At 47.7% G+C, this 19035-nt stretch overlaps 1 protein-coding gene across 7 annotated transcripts in view; it reads right to left on the bottom strand.

The window, feature by feature from the left end:
* The window catches only part of KIAA1671 (KIAA1671 ortholog), a 168073-nt gene that overhangs the window by 47287 nt on the left and 101751 nt on the right, over window positions 1-19035 (bottom strand). The window contains exon 1 of one of the 7 annotated variants that reach the window (XM_064367867.1): window positions 10343-10429. The exons of the other annotated variants lie outside the window; for them this stretch is intronic. Coding sequence (XP_064223937.1) covers window positions 10343-10381 — 39 coding nt within the window. The 5' untranslated portion in view covers window positions 10382-10429. Of the gene's footprint in view, window positions 1-10342; window positions 10430-19035 lie in introns of those variants that run through there. 7 annotated transcript variants of the gene reach the window in all.

The raw sequence follows: 19035 nt of genomic DNA, 5'->3' as shown, positions 1-19035 counted from the left end.
CGGGATGCCATGGGACTCCAGAGGGTGTTCCAGCCCAAAGTCCATACTCCATTTTGTTAAACCACAGAGCTACTTTATGGGTTTGTTCTGTGGCCTCAATGAGAAAATGTCACTTACTGAACTGGACCCTATGGAAAGGCAGTGAGGCTCTGAACCCCCAGAGAGCTGGGAGCCAGGAAGTCACATTTCCCAACACAGGAGCACTAGGGGACCCAGGCGTATTTGCAGACCCCTGGAGTCTGTTACCCGGAGTGAGTGGGGATTAGTCTAGCACGTGGGTGGAGCACATGGGCTACTTGGAGGAGGAGGCATGTGAACTGGACCTCAGAGGATAGGGAAGTGCCAACAGATACAGACGAGGGGACAAAGACCATTCAGCACATGTAAATGCAGAAAAACTTGGAGCATTTTGAAAACGAGGCAATCCCAGTTAAAAAAGGGAAGGGGGAAGAGAAAGAGGGAGAAAGAGACTGTGAGAACACGTGTTCCTTACATACCAATCAAACACTTTCACAAGCCCCTGAAAAATCCTATGACATTGGTACTGTTATTATCACTCTCATCTTTTTTAGTTAAAAATTTTTTTGGTAGAGATGGGGTCTTGCTATGTTGCCCAGGCTGGTCTTGAACTCCTGGACTCAAGGGATCCTCCTACCTCAGCCTCCCAAAGTGCTGGAATTACAGACATGAGCCACTGCACCTGGCCTATCATTCTTATTTTATAGACAAGGAAACAAAAATTCAGAGAGGTTCATTCGCTTGCCAAGGTCACACAGCACATAAATGGCAGAACCAGGATCAACATTCTAATCCTAAGCCCAGGTTTCCAGACTTCCAGGCTATCTGGGGCCCTCAGGGCTTGTGGTTAGGGGTGGGAAGCCTGGTGTACCTGCCTTGATGTCATGTGCAGGCCACTGGGCTCAGGAACCACATCTGTCAGATGAAGAGTTGGAAGCAGATGAGTGGAGACCAGCGTTTCACATTTCACAGCCCACGACAATTTATAGAAAGGAAGGAAGGGAGGAGAGAAGGAAAGACAGACCCTGGACTGCTAGCTTGTCGCAGCAGTGTTTTCATTTTATACTAATTCAACTCTAAATGGACATCTGGACATTTTAACATCCTCAAATAATGACAAACACCATTTCAGAACAAAAGGCAGCTGCTTTGTGACACATCTGACACGTGCTCAGCCTGCTCAACCCTGTGCGGGCACGCACTCCTCCCCAGACCCGCGAGATTGGGGCCACACATCCCATCCATTTCCTTCCTGACCCTTTGGGAGTTCTTGTGTGTCTGCTGGTTTTCATGTTTCAAGGCCTTCTTCCCCTGGCCGACTGGCAACTCCCTGAAGGGAGGGTGAATGTCACTCACCACTGTCTCCTTGGCACCTTGGCCAGTGCCCGGAACACAGGAGAGCCTGAAAAATGCCTTAGTAAATAGATGTGGGAAAGGGTAAAAGGCTTGTGGAAAGATCGCAGCCCCTCATCAGCCTGTGTTTAGAAATCATTTGCCCAGGGCTGGGCGCAGTGGCTCATGCCTGTAATCCCAGCACTTTGGGAGACCGAGGCGGGCGAATCACGAGGTCAGGAGTTCAAGACCAGCCTCACCAACATGGTGAAACCCTGTCTCTACTAAAAATATAAACAAATTAGCTGGGCATGCCTGTAATCCCAGCTACTCAGGAGGCTGAGGCAGGAGAATCACTTGAACCCGGGAGGCAAAGGTTGCAGTGAGCCAAAATCGTGCCACTGTACTCCAGCCTGGGTGACAGAGGGAGACTCCGTCTCAGAAAGAAAGAAAGAAGAAAGAGAAAGAAAGGAAAGAAAGAAAAACCATTTGCCTAAGTGTCCCTACCAAGGAGTCCTCCCACTGGAGAATTCTGAGTTTGAGAATGGAAGCACAGCTGGGGCCTGCCTCAGAAGGGCCAGTCAAGGACCAATCCCTGCTTATTTCCCAGGTAAGGAACAGGAACACCTTGGGGTTCATCCATCTGGTATTTTACATATATATATACACACACATACATACACACATACATATATATATATACACACACACATATTTTCTTGAGATGGAGTCTTGCTCTGTTGCTCAGGCTGAAGTGCAATGGCACGATCTCGGCTCACTGCAACCTCCACCTCCTGGGTTCAAGTAATTCTCCTACCTCAGCCTCCCAAGTAGATAGGAGGACTACAGGCACCCTGCCACCATGCCCAGCTAATTTTGTATTTTTAGTGGAGATGGGGTTTCACCATATTGGTCAGGCTGGCCTCAAACTCCTGACCTCAGGTGATCCACCCACCTCAGCCTCCCAAAGTGCTGGGATTACAGGCATGAGCCATCATACCGGGTCCATCCATCTGGTTTAAAGGAAGCACACATGGAAAACATCCCACTCGCCTCAGCCCCTGTGGACCCAAAAAACCATTTCAAACCAGACCCTCCAGCCAAGATGGCAACTGGAACCCCTTCAGGGGGATGGTGCCAAGAATTCCTGGTGATCGGGGAACCGCTGGGAAAGAGCCAGCACTGTGATTCTACTGTGGCCTCTAGCATTTTATTTATGGCTGAGAAGACTCTGAGAAGGGGTCGGATTCTGCAACTTGTGGGCAAGTTGTGCACACTGCTGATTTCCCCCTTCTCGTGTAACTGAATATCGGCGCCATCTCTGTGGGCAGAACATTCCCACGAATTAAGATTATCAACCACGATGGATTCCCTGTTGCTAGGCAACCAGAGGCTGCCGCTGAAGTAAACAGTCCCCCCACACCAATCCCTAGGATGCTAGTGCGGAATTGCGGGGACTGCAGAGGTTAAGGGTCTGCTGCAGAAGTGCCTGATGGGGCAATTGGCAGCTCATGAATTCTTCTCAATCTTGAACAAGCAACCATTTTGGTGGTGTCTCACAGCTTACAAGGTGCTTCCCAGGGATTCACCCCAACCCATCTCTCCCCATTTTCCCTAGAAGGTAAAGGTGATACAGCATTATCCTTAAAAACCGGGAAACGTGAGACATGGACAGACACAGGAGCTTGACCAAAGTCACAGCTAACGCATCACGGAGCCAGGGTTCCAATTTATATCCACCAAATGCCACACTGTGACAGATGCCAGACAGGCTCAGGAACCTGTGGTCCATGTCAGAACCTCGGGACCTCAGCTTCAGGAGGCCAGGAAAGGAAAATCCAGTGATGCATACCTCTTAAATAAAAGGTGGGGATTGAGCAGGCCCAGATTTACTGTTCCCAGAAGGTAGCGGAGGGTAATTAGAAAAGAGATATGTCACCCCCAAACCCTGGTGATTAGGGGCTTTACCTTTGATTACAGAAGTTATACATTTTCACTGTACAATATAAATATAGGTCTAGATATAAAGATACATGTATTAAAATTAAAATCACTCGGCATCTCACTATTGAAGAGAATCACTGTTAAAAGGTGGGCAAATTTAATTCCTGCCCATTCTTTGATCCTTGTATAAAGCTAGAATAAACACATAGGGGTAATTTGGCAGGGTGATTATGTGTTTAACATCTGGTTCTCCCAGTAGGCTGAGGAGCTCCTCTGAGCCCAGTCTTATCTGTTTAATGGTCTTATGAGGGCCAGAGGCTCAGAGACCTGAGGGCCTTCTAGAAAGTTCCACAGCAAGTCCCAGGAAAAGCCTGAAAGAGAATTCGATTTTTCCAACTCCCTCTCACTTCTCCTTCCCATATATTTTTGACCAATGACCTGCCAAGGAGCTGGAATAACTGTTCGTGATGACAGTGACCACGTATGAAATGCATTCTGAGGCAGGGACGATTTCGCATACCACGCCTCTGCTCAAGAACCTCCTATGAATGTTCATCATACACAGAGAAAGTCCTGGTGTCCTCAGTGCATCCCGGGGGCCCTCGCCCACTACCGCCTGATCCCCATGTCGCCAGCATCAACCCTCACTGCTCCTTGCGTGTGGCTGACAGACTCCGAGATGCCCCTCCCAGGATCCCTCCTGGTGTTCACACCCTTGTGTGAGCCCCTCCCACTGAGTGCAGGGGGAACCTGTGACTTGCTTTCATCCAACAGAATGTGGCAAAGAGGAAGGGATGTTATTCCCCTGCTGCATCACATTATAGAAGACCCTGCCTTGCTAGCAGGGATCATTCTGGAGATGCCTCTTGCTGGCTTAATGAAGCAAATAGCCATGAGAAAGCCCATGTGGCAAAGAACTGAGGGCAGCCTCTAGGCTGGACTCTGGCTGGCAGCCAGCAAGCAGCCAGGGCCCTCATTCCTCCACCCCAAGGAACTGAATTCTGCCAACAACCCAAGTGGCTTGGAATCAGATTCTCCCATCGAGCCTCCAGCTGAGAACGCAGCCCAGCCAATACCTGGATTGCAGCCTTGTGAGACTCTATGTGGAGGACCTCCCTCAGCTGGGCCTGGATTCCTGACTGATAAAAGCTGTGAGATATTTGTATTATTTTAAGCCACTAAGTTTGTGATCATTTGTTACACAGCAGTACTAATCAATGCACTGCCACCACACTACCTCTCAGCCTCACTCACTGCCACCCGGCCACGAAGACCTTCATGTGCTTTCTGAAGTAAGCCAAGCACAGCACACTCCTTCCTTAGGCCTTCACACTTGCTGTGCCCACTTCTGGCATGTTCTTCCTTCCCCCAGACATCTGCACAGCTCTGAGCTTCAAACCATTCTTCTGCTTCTATGTTCCCTCCTCAAAGAGGGTTTCCCTAGCCTCCTGTGTGAAGTACACGTGTTCCCCCAGCCCCATGCCTATTTCCCCAACGTCACTTGACTTTCCATCACAGCACTCACCACCCTGATATGAGATTGCTTTTGCTGTTGTTTACAGCTCCCTTCCCAACTCCAATCAGAAAGTAAACGGTCTGCTCTCTGATTAATCCCCAGCACAAAGTAGGTATGCAACAAGCATCTGCTGAGGAGATAGATGGTCTCATTAAATCTTACCACAGCTTTGACAACTGGATGGAAGGGGAAACTAAAGCTCAGAGAGTCCACGTAATTTACTTAAGGTCACACAGCAAGTAGGTGGCAAAGTCCAGATTCACGGTCAGGTCTGCTGGACCCCACTTTCACACCATACAGCCTCCCCTCCACCTCCTAAAGCCTCCCTGTAACCAGGGAGGCCTGCTTCTGATGCAGGGCTCCTCATAGGAGAAGGCAGCCTGCCAAGCCTGCATCTTCCTGCAGCCTTCTCAGGATGAGCCCCATCAGGGGGCCTTGGCACCCCCTTCTTACTATGTAATTGCCTCTCTGAGAACCCCAGGCAATGAGCATTTCTTCTATAAATATCTTCCAAGCAGCATCCCTAGAATTCCCAACTGAGACAAGATGAGCACAGATGCTCAGGAGACCCGTTAAGACATTGGCTAAAACCGGTATTAATCGTTCCTCCGCTGCTTCTCAGTCGGGGTCTGGGGGTGGTGTGCAGTGGCTGGCACCTCTCTCTGCTTAAGCACTGAAGTTGCTTTTCCATTTGCCTCAGAAGGAAAACGGAAGGGAGTGGGATTCTCAAGCACCCAAAGACAAAACATCTCCCTGAGATCTCTGGAAGCCTCCTGGGTCACAGAAGCACCTGGCACATGGCAGGCACTCGGTAAACGCTGCCCACCTGGAGAAATGCAGGCACCAAGAGCTGCTCAGTAACATTTTAGTGGGTAAGAGATATGGGCTTGAATGTCTTTAAAGAACTCTGCATTTCTTTGAAGAACTCTAGTATTTGAAGGTTGGGTGTTTTTGTTTTTTTTTTTCATCACTGCAGGTTCCAGTCCATCTCTAGGATGAACCAACAGATTAATAAATGAATGAATATATTGAAATCAGAGATGGTGCTATACATGAGAACAGGTGAATGTTCAACTCAGGGATCCTTAATCAATCTAAGCAACAAGGGCAGAGTTAATCCAAAAGGGTGGCTTATGCTTCAGAGAAGGAGAAAATGGACTTGGGCAGACTTATTTCTACAAATGAATTGATAAAGATCATTTTGATACTGTGTCAGGCAGACTATACTGCAAGGCATCCAATGTCACTCCGTACACAAGGATTGGATACCTCTCTTGGACTCAGGTGCAGTCATGCGACTTGCCCTAGCCAATGAAATGCAGGCAAAAAGTGATGTCACTCATTTCCAGGCAGAAACTTTAAGACCCAATGACTGGTTGGCCATGATCTCTTTCCATCAGCCATGCAGCCGGCTGTTCCCTCAGGCAAGCTATTCCATCAACCTAGGCCACCAGAGTAAAGATGATGTGGAACACAGACACAGGCATGACAGTGAACATGCAGAGTGCTCAAAAAAATAAAAACAAAACCTATTTTTCTGTTTTAAGCCACTGAAGTTTTGAGGGCTATTTGTCACTGCAGCATAACCTGACTGATCCTGACAGATACAGGGGCAAACAATTTTTAGACAAGTACAAGAAAAACGAGTCATTGTATATTGAACATCTATTGCAGGACAGGCATTCACTTGGCATATTCAAGTGCAGGGACTTTTGAGATGAACAGGCCTCAGTTCTAGACCCAGCTTTGCCACTCTTTGGCTGTGTGACATTTTAGGCATAAGTTGCATAACCTCTCTGGGCCTCAATCTCCTCCACTGGAAACTGTTTACTTCCTGGAAACTTTCCCAGCTGCAGGCAGGTACTGGTGGGAGGACAAACTCTCTCCGAAAGGGTTGAGCAACTTTTATTTTGCTTTGAAAGAAAATCACTTGATGAGGACACAATGGTAAATAACAGTGATTAAGCAGAAAGTGAAAAATACACTTACAGAAGTTGGTGAACTGTGCCCCATTCGATTCCTCGGCACATGTCCAGTTCACCTACTGATCAGGGACAGCTTTGAAAATCAGGCAGGTATACAAAAGTGCCTCTTTAAGAAACGAGACTAATCTCAAATGTTCTTGTTTACCACCTGTTTTGTTAGCCTCAATTACTGGCCATTATGTAATTCTCCCGAACTGAGGGAAACAAAGGACAGTCATCATGAATAATAACCATTCCATAATTTCATGACACTTTCTTAAATTTAGCCTCTGACCTTTACAGAGAGATGTTACCACAGGCCTGGTAATGTAGGACAGAGAATTCTGGCTGTGGAATTTGGTGACTGCTCTTCCTATTCTTGCTGATATCCATGCCCTCCTGTTCCCTGATTAAACAAAAAAAAGTAATAATTTCATGTTGGAAACACAAAGGGTTACCCTTTAGAAAAGAACAAAGATGAAAGCAGAAAGTCAGTTAACACTCCCTTGCCCATGGCAGACATCAATAATCAATTACAGAACTGAGCCCAGATAAGCTCCAGGAATCCCTAACACTGCACCCCAGCCAGCCACTCCCAGTTATTTAGAGTTAGCAGATGTAGGGAAAGCCACTTGGTACCCTGCTATAGGCTTAATGGCTGGTTATCTTTGATCAGAATAATAGGATTACGGCGCTGAAAGGTATTTGCATCTAAAGCGCCCAGCCTCTGCTTGCTTAACCTCACTATTTCACTTTCCCTAATGCCTGAAGTATCTATATCACTCTGAATGCCTCAAAAATGTACCCCTTTAATGGGACACTCACTACTTGTCTATCCCCCAACTAGGGAAAAGATTCTTTTTGGTTTTTAAAGAAAAAAAGCTACCCCAGGGATCCTCTCAAAGGTCTACAGCTCTGCCCCAAGCTCCATCTCCTCCAGAGTACAGAGATAAGCATCTCTGGCTATAGTCAGAATATACATGCAAAAGAGACTCAGAAACCTGACCATGTCCTTGTGGTACAAATGGGACAATGGAGGTAAAAACAGGGGCAGGATTTTCTGGCCTCACAGCAGGGTACTGCCCAGAAATCCCAGGCTTCTTGACTCACGATTTAGGGCTGTTCGTGTGATACCAAGCTCTGAATTCACATCATCCCTTCTCTCCTTTGAGGACATAATCAGAAATGCCACAGTCTGATTCAGTCTAGAAAAAAAGCATCAGCTCAGAATCAGCCAGACCTGGGTTCAAATTCTGATGGTTACTGGCTGTGCGATCTGGGTGAAGCCCCTTGATGTCCCTGAGCCTTGATTTCTTCATCTGAAAAGGAAGGATCATAACGCTGATTGTGTATGTGTCTGCATGAGAGAGAGAGAGGAGAGGGTATTGAAAACCAAGAATGAGGCCAAGTGCGGTGGCTCACACCTGTAATCCCAGCACTTTGGGAGGCCGAGGTGGGTGGATCATGAGGTCAAGAGATCGAGACCATCCTGGCCAACATGGTGAAACCCCATCTCTACTAAAAATACAAAAATTTGCCGGGCATAGTGGCTCATGCCTGTAACCCCAGCTACTCGGGAGGCTGAGGCAGAAGAGTTGCTTGAACCCAGGAGGCAGAGTGCAGTGAGTCGAGATCACGCCACTGCACTCCAGCCTGGGTGACAGAACAGGACTCCACCCCCCACAAAACAAACAAACCAAGAATGAAATGAAAGATATATAAAAGGCACATGAAGCAGAGTAAATACCTAAAGAACATGAGCTCCCTCCCTGTCTTCCTCCTCTAGATAGGGCCAGGGGAGTTTCCTACTCAGAGCTCAAGTTAGCTGCAGAGTCCACAACTCTGGGATAGGTTGTGCTCCTGGTCTCAAGTGCAAGCCCTGGTTCAAATGCTGACCCTGTAGCCTGCCAGCTGTGTGACCTTGGGCACACCATTTCGCCTTCCTGAGCCTCAGTTCCCACAATTGTAAAGCAGGATGATACTACCTAATTGTAACTCACAAGGTGGCTGCAAGGATGAAAACGATCAAAGGGCTTGACACTTGGCTCACTGCCCTGGGGACATAGTAAGCACTCAATGCACGTCAGCCATCACTACTGTGGTGATGCTGTCATGACGTGGCTGCTGTCTGACTTCACAGTGAACTGGAAACACAGAACCAAAGAGGACAGCCCAGGAGGATACGCTCTCCCTGTCCTTTTCCGGAGCTGACACCCACCAGGCGGCTGCATGAGGAGCAGAATCACCCTCTTTTTGTAGCTGCCCTTTTATTATAATAACATCTAAAAGGTCATATTTCCTCAATCAAGAGGCGTTAATTAGTCACACGTCTGGCTTCAATTCTTTAGACTTTGAGAGTGGGAAGGAAATTTCAGAAGTGTGAATGCAGAGGGAAGAACAGGCAGCCAATGCTACACAAAGAAACATATAAATCCCAAAATCTGGCCGGGCGTGGTGGCTCACACCTGTAGTCCCAACCCTTTGGGAGGCCGAGGCGAGTGGATCCCAGGGTCAGAAGATTGAGACCAGCCTGGCCAACATGGTGAAAGCCCGTCTCCACTAAAAATACACACACAAAAATTAGCTGGGCAGGGTGGTACACGCCTGTAGTCCCAGCTACTCGGGAGGCTGAGGCAGGAGAATTGCTTGAACCTGGGAGGTGGAGGTTGCAGTGAGCCGAGATTGCACCACTACACTCCAGCTGGTGACAAGGAGGAAATTCCGTCTCAAAAAAAAAAAAATTCAAAAAATCTGTGTAGTGAAAGCCACTGGCATTAACAGCCCAAATGCAGACTAGCCTTGTGAATATAAACGAAATGGGGCAGGCAGGGATAGGGATTGTCACAAACAAATCCCTAATTGCAATGTTATGTCAACCCTTTGGCAAGTCAATGAATCTACCCACAAATCAGTGGTCATCCCTAGAAAATGGAATGCATATGTGATGATTAGAGTGTTTGCTACATGGCACTGTGCTAAGTGCTTTACCTGTATTACCTCATCTAATCTTTATATCAGGTCTGCATATATATTATTATCCCCAATTTACCTAAGAAGAAACTAAGGTTCAGAGAAGGTAAGGGGTCTACCCCAGGTTACAGAGCTGGCAAGTGGTGGATCTGGGATTTAAATTCAAGTCTGTCCCACTCCAAGGCTTGAAACCACTCGGCCTCCCAGCTTTGCAGAGCTGAAGAGCAGCAGCATGGCTAGGCTGCCCTCCTGAGCCACCTCCACTCTCTGGGCTGGAGGCAGTAAGGTTATCTGAGCTTTACTGCTCATTTCACAACCCCAACCTGGATGACAGAACGGACAACACAACTTACACTTTGGTCTCCCTAAGTCAGAGACATTTAACTACTATTTCCAAGGTCGCAGGGGGGGTGATTTTGTTTCGACAAATTGATAAATGCAAAAAATAAAATGCCAACACTTGTAAAAACAGTAATGAAAACAACTTTACGCATCCTAAAAGGGTTGGGAGAGTCAGATTTCAGGTACACACACACACACACACACACACACACACACCAGGAAAGCAAGCAGGGCTAGGGAGAGGGACCCCACCCACCTTGAAGTTCTTCCTGAATCTCCTGCCAGCCAAGCCCATGGTAAACACAAGAATCCAGCTACCAAGCCCTCTGGCACATTCATTAATTAAACTCTATGGATTTGCTGTGTTCCCGGAAACCTCCACTCATTTCAATAATAACTGGAGGCCAACCAGGCTCAGGCTGAGAAAACAGCATACAAGGTACTCAGTCACGGGGGAGGGCAGCGAAAGAAAACCCAGCTCTGGGGCAAAGTTCTGCCTTCCAGGCCTGCTCCAAAGAGGCAGTGTCACCTTGGCCAAGTTGTTTCTTTATCTGGGCTGAGTCTCCCTGATCTAAATAAAAGGGGTCCTGGACGACAAGATGGAAAGTTCCCCTTGTGGAATCTCAGGGCCCTCTCAGGCCTGTATCTTTGCCTCTGGGAAGGGACACCAATGTCCACACTGAGGGTGATGTCCACATCTATGTGTGTACCTTTCTCTCTGCCCAATAAAAATAGAGGAGGGGCAGGACGAGGTGGCTCACACCTGTAATCCCAGCACTTTGGGAGGTCATGGTGGGAGGGCCGCTTGAGCCCAGGAGTTCAAGATCAGCTTGGGCAACATAGCAAGACACCATCTCTACAAGAAAAATTTTTTAAAAATTAGCCAGGCACCATGGTGGGTGCCTGTAGTCACAGCTACTCAGGAGGCTGAAGCAGGGGGGTCGCCCGAGACCAGGAGTTCGAGGCTGCAGTGAACTATTATCGTGCCGCTGCGCACCAGCCTCCACAACAGAGCAAGACCCTGTCTCTAAAAACAAACAAAAAATAAAAACAGAGGAAGAAGGAACTAACATTGACTATATAAAGACAATTCGAAGAACAGAGTCTCTTGATGACAGACAGCCAATCTATCTCATTCTAAAAGGAAAACAAAATGACCAGGCCCATTTAAAGTGTGTAACGCAAGACACCTAGCGAAATGCTTTGTGAATTCCACGGTCAACACATGCTACTGAATCCTCCCAGTTAGAGGCACATTTCTCCCCCAGACTTAGCATTTCTGAAAGTAGACATCTTACCATTGGTGTGTGCGTTCAGTGTAGTGAGAGAGACCTCCCCACTCAAGTCAGTCAGCAAATCTACAACACTTCTCTCATCTGAGACCTCAGAAGTACAGCAGGATGCCAACGACCATCTCTGCATAACAAAAGGCTCTGAAAAGTTCTGCATTAAAAACATTATTTAACCAAGTGATTCTTAAATGTGTTGTCTCTGGTATTCTTCTTTTTTTTTTTTTTTTTTTTGCAACGGAGTCTCCCTCTGTCATTCATTATCCTGTCTCAGCCTCCCAAATAGCTAGGATTACAGGTGCCCACCACCATGCCCAGCTAATTTTTGTGTTTTTAATAGAGACGGGTTTCACCATGTTGGCCAGGCTGGTCTCCAACTCCTAACCTCAGGTGATCTGCCCGCCTTGGCCTCCCAAAGTGCTGGGATGACAGGTGTTGGTATTCTTTATTCAAGGATCCCTTATCAACATGCCACGTGTTCCATGAAGAACTCTGGGAAATGCCTAGACTGTGAAAGTAAGGGGGAATCTGTAATAGGTATCTTCAGTAAAGAGACAAGGTGGGACTAGCTGGCAGGGTCTAAGGTCACTTCCAAGCCCTGATATTCAGGAAATGTATCTATGAAATGTCCACTCGGACGTACCAGCCACATCAGAGGCAGCGTTCATATGAATCTCATGTGCTTCCCAACAGACTCCTGAAACACCTTACAGATAAAGAAACTGAGACTCCAAGAGGGGCAGACACTTGCCCTCCAAGTTGCTTTGTCTTACTCTGCAGCCTGTGTTCTCTGCTATGCCGCCTGACCCCAGTGGGTCTCAGCTCTGGCTGCCCCTTAGAATCATCTAGGAGCTTTTAAAACTCCAACCGCCTGAACTGGATCCCAGACCAATTATGTCAGATGTCTGAGAGGTGGGGCCTGGGCACCTGCATTGTCTGAGAGCCTCTGTTCTATAACAATAGTTTGCAAACTGGAAGGGTGAGAGCTTCAGCAAAGGTTTTGGAAACAATGCAAGACCCTGCTAACATTATATGTGTCTAGTTAGGCTGCATTGATTTAAATAGAGATCCAAGAAGACACAAATGTGTCTGTTTTCTTTGAAAAGCATGACTTCAGTCAATTCTGGGCATAATATAACAACACTCATAACCATCTCCCAGACAATTATCACAGCCATCACCACCACCATAATCGCAACAACAGTGGCTAACAGGTGTTCCTAATGGCCAACGCTGCGCTACAGAGTTTTACACGCATCACCTCATGTCATCCTTACAACAGCCCTATGTGGTTATGCCCCGGCCACCCCTTCAGAGAGGAAGACAGTGAGGCACAGAGGGGCAAAGTAACCAGCCCACAGCCACCCAGCTGGCAGATGGCAGAGCTGGGATCTGAACAGGGAACCAGCCTATTCCCAACTGAGATGCCTCAGTGAGAAGGATGGCGTCACCCTGTTCTCAGACAGCAGAGAAGACTGTCTGCACCACAGAGCTCTTCCCTGACCCTGCCCCACATGACAAACAAAACAGGACATAGGCAACAGGCAGGCAGGCAGCCAGGGCTGAAGGTGGCCCCCAGTGTTGAATGGCTTCCTGGGGTGACATCAGCCTGAGCCCATGCAAATGGCCTCTGCACCTGACCAGGCCAGAGACCTGGCGGGTGACTTCATCCCTAACTTTCCCTCAGGGATGAGCAGTCCCATGCCACCTGCCAGGCCCCAGAGGGAGAAAATCTGAGCCAAAGATCCTAGTCCCCTTAGAAGCAGCAGGGACCTTGCCAGGCCCATGGATGTGGGCACTACCTGTGGGTTGAAGAGGTACCACGCATGCGCCAGGTACCTTGCGCATCCTAAGTCCCAAATCTGTACAAAACTCCAGTTCTGCAGAGGGGGCCATGTAGGCAGGGAGGGAAAAGGACCTGCCTGGGTGGCAGCTGTGTCCTCTGAGCATGGCCTCAGCTCTCCAGGGCTGGAAAACACCCAGTCGGCACCCTCCTCATCACTGCACAGAAATCACCATGGGAAATGCTAAGAACTCTGAGTTGGAAGCCCAGTCTCTTCCACAGCAGTCCCTGTATGTCACTGAGCAAGGTCCCCACCCTGTTTGAAAATCTCCTTGTCTCTGACTGGGGGTGGTGGCCAGCACCACCTCACCAGTTTTCCACTTTCTTTTTCATTTTTGAGCTTTAGAAAAAAAAACAATCTCTTTAAGCAAAATCATAGAAGTCCAATATATTAAAAATGTCAAGGAGCTACCCTGGTCTGGGGTGTGGTGGGAACTGGTAAGTTACGGGAACTGGGGCCCTGGAATCCCACCTCAGTCTTCCTAGTCCCCCACGCCTTTGCCCCTGATATTCAGGCCTGGGACTCTAAGCATTGAAGCTGTGCTTGTTCCCCAAGGGAGGGACAGGTTTGGAGCGCAGCGGGTAGAGGAGCTCTCTACCCAGAGGCTGGGTCGCCTGTGCTGCAGGTGCCGGGGAAGGAACACAGCAGTGCCAGAGCTCTGAGTGGAGGCCCTGACACCAGGGAAGCGGGGAGTGTAGAACTCATCTAGATGTTCACGGTTCCTCACCCTTGTCTTTGACAGTGTCCTCCTCCCCTCCTAGGATGGGACTTCTCTTTTTTTTTTTAGCAATTTGCCTGTATGCAATCTTTTCAAAGTGTTTAAGTTTTCGGAGTATGACAACTCTCTTTCTCTTTGCAGTTGTATCTCATATATTCATATAACAGCTAATCAGGTTACGTAATGACGATTACAAGTAGTACAATTGGCACAAAGAGGTTTGGGATCAAACACGATGGATTCTCAGTACACATTCTATTTTTTTATTTTTTTATTTTTATACCTCTCACAGGGTTATCAGTATACATTCTTTAACCCACTCATTCATTCAAGAAATGATTATGGCCGGGCGCAGTGGCTCACACCCGTAATCCCAACACTTTGGGAGGCTGAGGCAGGCGGATCACCTGAGGTTGGGAGTTTGAGACCAGCCTAACCAACATGGAGAAACCCCATCTCTATTAACAATAAAAAATTAGCCAGGTGTGGTGGTGCAAGCCTGAAATCCCAGCTACTTTGGGAGGCTGAGGCAGGAGAATCGCTCGAACCTGGGAGGCAGCGGTTGCTGTGAGCCGCGATCACACCATTGCACTCCAGCCTGGGCAACAAGAACAAAACTCAGTCTCAAAAAAAAAAAAAAAAAAGAAATTATTTATTGAGTGCCAGGTAGGGGGAACTAAGTGAAAAGGGGCTAAGGGAACTTTCCTGGGAAGGTGAGAATGTCCTAGATCTTAACAGGGTATGGTTTACACAGGTGTGTGCCTTTGTCAAAACTCACGCTATACCTTTAAGATATATGCCTTTTGCTGTATGTAAATCATACCTCCAAAGTATTTATTTATAACAGTTTATGTATTTATTTACAATATTCTTATAAGATAGCAGTGAATATAATGATATTGATAATAAATTGCTTGTTTATTTATGTATTTAAAAAAATTTTTATAGAGATGACATCTCACTCTGTTGCCCAGGCTGGTCTCAAACTCCTGGGCTCAAGCGGCCCTCCTGCCTCTGCCTCCCAACTGGGATGAGAGGCGTGAGCCACCGCACTCTGCCTGACAATAAGCACTTTTAGAGCAACTATGTGCCAGACACTGTTCTAGGAGCTTTGTATATGTCAACAGATGTATTCTTCACAACAACTCCACAGCATATTGTTATTTTCTCCACTCTAGAACTAGGGAAACTGTTGGATGTGGTAGGTTGCGCCTATAGTCACAGCTACTTGGGAGGCTGAGGCAGGAAGAGTGCTTGAACCCAGCAGTTCTAGCCTGAAGCAAGGTGTGATCATGCCACTGCACTCCAGCCTGGGAAACAGGGCAAGATCCTGTCTTGAATAAAATTTTAAAAAGGAAAGAAAAGAAAGAAGGAAACTGAGGCACAATGCCATCAAGCAAGTTGCTTAAGTCACATGCTGGTAGGTTGTAAAGCTGGGATTCAAACCCAGGCCTTCTGGCTCCAGAATCTGTGCTTTTAGCACTAACTAGCTTTTTTTGACTCTGCATAATAGAGGTCCCTCCTCCCCCACCCCATCCTCACGCTTGGGAGAGAAACATAACAAAGGACCTCTGACTTGGCTGGAAGGAGTGACAGAGTACAGGCAGCAAGGAGAACCCCCAGCCTCTGCACCTAGGACCTTGGAGCTAAGTGTGGCTGCCTCCCTTCATCTCCATCCTCAGGATTATGAGGGGTAAGTAAAGTCCAATGTCAGGTATGTGAACGCATCCGATACTGCAGCTGGCACACAGCAGGTGGTTGACAGGGGTAGGTTAGCTGCACAAATGAGCCGAGGACAGAATCCAAACCAGCTAATCAGAAGACTTCAGGAACCCCCCTTTGGCAATGTGTTGTATTAGTTCAGAAAGGATTGGAGATTCGCTCTGTAGGAGGCTGCCTGACTCCAATCCCACACAGCCGCAAAAACAGAGATCTGTGAGTCTGGCACTGCTGTGAGAATCTTCGGCTCTAGAGCAATGGCTTATGGGGGTGCACAGAGATGGGGCTGGGGCTGAGGTACCCACAGAAAAGCTGAAACAGCCTGGAGGGTACCAATTAGGGGAGTGAGAACAAAACCAGACTTTCTCTGGTTGGACATGACAAGGGTGAACATTGAATTCTTGAGACTTGAACACAATAGACCTAGAGTCTTCTGCAGTCCTCAGAGAAGGGAGACTTCCCCCCTTGGACACAAGTTGCTGTTGAACAGGGAATTCAGATTTATAATCTTGAGCCTCTCCAAATCATGTTCCTGGCAGAAAGCACAGCTCTGCTGAGCCCTCATCACCCACCCAACATCTGGCTTGCAGCCACCTAGGAACATGGCATCCATTCATGCATTGGTTCATGCATTCACTCATTCATCCATCAGATAAGTATTTTTATTAACATGAAGAAACATTAAGGAATTGGTCCTTAAAGAGCAGTGCCCATATAACCGTCTCTACCTGCAGCTCACCTGGAGCTCTTGCCATACAAGCAGATCCTGGGGCCCTCCTCAGACCCCAAAGCACCTGCCTGGTACTCTCCTCATGGCACCAGGACCCAGGACACATCTGATGCCCACCCAAGTTTGAGTTCAATCTTTACATCTTTAGCCCTTTGCACATGCAAGGACACCATAACTCAAAGAGGTCGAGGCCCTTGGCCAAGATCCTAGATGTCAGAAATGTAGTGTCAGGATTTGAACTCAGGCCCATCTGTACCCCTGCTGTCTCCTCCTCCACCCCCATCCCAGCAATCAGACACCACTGGACCACCACAGCCGCTTCACCACAATTCAGCTCAGAAACCATTTTTCAACCAATGGCACTAAGTTGTTGAAAATCCATGGGGCTCCCCGTCCCATGAAAAGATTAGCAAACTCACTAAGCAGATCTCTAATGACCTCCATTCTTTTTTCATCTTGCCCACAAAAGGACTTGTATTTATGCAAGAGAAGAGGAAAACAAAATCCAACATAGGATATGAAAAATCTCCAACTGTTCAGCCCCCAGGCGTATATAGGAATGCCTCCTACTTAACCCTTCCTTCCTAATTAGCTGTGGCTGTTAATGACACATAAATATGCTTTGATCATCAAGTAGCAACAACGTAGAGGTGGGGTGGGGCAGGATGGGATGGGAGGAATCTTGCAAGGGGAGGCGGGGAAGCCAAGTGGACACAAAGGAGGCTGGGAAGAAGACGCTGGGGCTGCTGGCTCTATGCCAGGCCCACGTGTCCATCTCCCTCCCTTCTAATAACTAAACACTAGAGGGTGGGGATCATGCTAGAGAGAGAATGGCACAGTTTAAAGAAGAGGCTTAAGCTTCTTAACACGCCAGTGGAGCGTGTGCCACGGTTCCGTCATTCCAGGCAGCCATTCCAGGCAGTGGGAACAGTTTGTGCAAAAGCTGGGAGAAAGGAACGTGGTCGCAGAGCTGTGAGCAGCCCAGCGGCCCAGTGGTCTGGAAGCGAGGCCAGCAGAGTGCTGAGAGCCTACCATGTGCCCGGCACACTCGTTGCCGTACAGAAATTTCACTGCCATGAACAGCATTATGATTCCCTTTGTACAGATTGGGAAACTGAGGCTTGCTCAAAGTCATGCTCAAAGTCACACAGCTAGTAGAGAGGGGAACAGGGATTTGAATCTGAACTGATTTTACTGCGAAGATCTTAAGAGGTCATACCACAATCTCTAAAAACATATGGGGAAACTGAGGCCCATAGCCAGTGTCATGGAGAGGACATCGGTTCAAAGCTGCACAGCTGGGATATACATATGCTCACTTTTCTAAAAAGTCAAAAGGCAGGAATGGAGTCCCTTTATTTTTAATGCATCACACAACTGACTACAGGGCTTTCTGCACATGATAGGAGCTCAATAAATGTCTGTGGCTCAAACTCCAAAGGGTGTCAAAGTTGAGAGCCACCTGGCCTCCAATGCTGCAACACTGGATTTAGAAACCCAAGCTCCAGTCCTGTGTCTGTCACTAACTCGCTGTGTGACCTTGCATAGGTCTCTTGCCCTCTCGGGGCCTAGGCTTCCTCAGCTATAACAAAAAAGGAGTGAACTGGAGGGATCTACATGTTCTGACAACCAAGGCTCAGGAACTCCTCCATGAAGAACAATTCCGTACCAACGTCCTGCCTGTCAGCTACCTGTTTACATGGGCACCTAGGGTTCATTTAAAAACATTTACAGATAATGAAACTCTACCCATCATCTGCCAGCCTGGCTACCTTTATATGCTGCTCTTTGAATGCAGCACCAGAGGGTCCAGAAAATTCCAGGCTTTTCCTGCCAAGATGTCTGCCACGTGGCTGCCAAATCCAACCTTCGTCCTTCCCAAAGCAGAAGGCAATTACCAAGAAGAAAAGAACAGGCTCCTAGCTACGAATTAAGGAATTACAGGTGTTAAATCATAGGTGTGCCCAGGGAAGGGCTGTTTCTAGAAATCAAGCTGGTGATAGTGGGAACGTGAGGTGCTGGATAATTTCTGGCTTTGGTAGAAAGCGAATATTTGGATCTGGAGCCAGGAGGTGTAGGGCTGGAAATTAATAGACTGTGAAGAGAATTTCCAAACACCAGAAAATCTGCCCCGCTCTGAACCTCCCCTTTGACAGGTGATAACTAGAATGACAATAAAAGCCACCGTTTATAAATAACTATGTGCTCTCCACCAGCATCTCCTGTCATTCTCATAACAACTCTGTGAACTGATATTGTCTGTGCCACTTTGTAGCAAAATAAAAACGCTTTATCAGAGCAGAGACACTTGCCCTAAATTACACCAGGAATCAAAGGTTCTATTACCTATGAGTTAGGGTATTCCAAAGGCCTACTACTAATGCTTAGGCCTTGTCCAGAATCTATTGGGTAAGGCCGAATGGTGACTTAAGGCCTGGCAGGGGTTTGAACTCACATCTCTTGGCTCCCAGATTGAGCTCTTATAATCCACATCAGTGGTTCTCAACCAAGGATGACTTTGCCCCCCACATTTAGCAATGGCTGGAAACACTTTTGGGTATCACAACTGGGGATGGGAAGGATGGTGCTGGCATCTAGTAAGAAGAGGCTGGGGATGCTGCTCAGCATCCGACAGTGCCCAGGACAGCT

Source organism: Aotus nancymaae, unplaced genomic scaffold (genome assembly GCF_030222135.1).
Source record: "Aotus nancymaae isolate 86718 unplaced genomic scaffold, 86718_ANA_hifiasm-v0.15.2.pri h1tg000076l, whole genome shotgun sequence".
In the NCBI taxonomy this organism is placed as follows: domain Eukaryota; kingdom Metazoa; phylum Chordata; class Mammalia; order Primates; family Aotidae; genus Aotus; species Aotus nancymaae.
This window is presented reverse-complemented; position numbering and strand designations above follow the sequence as displayed.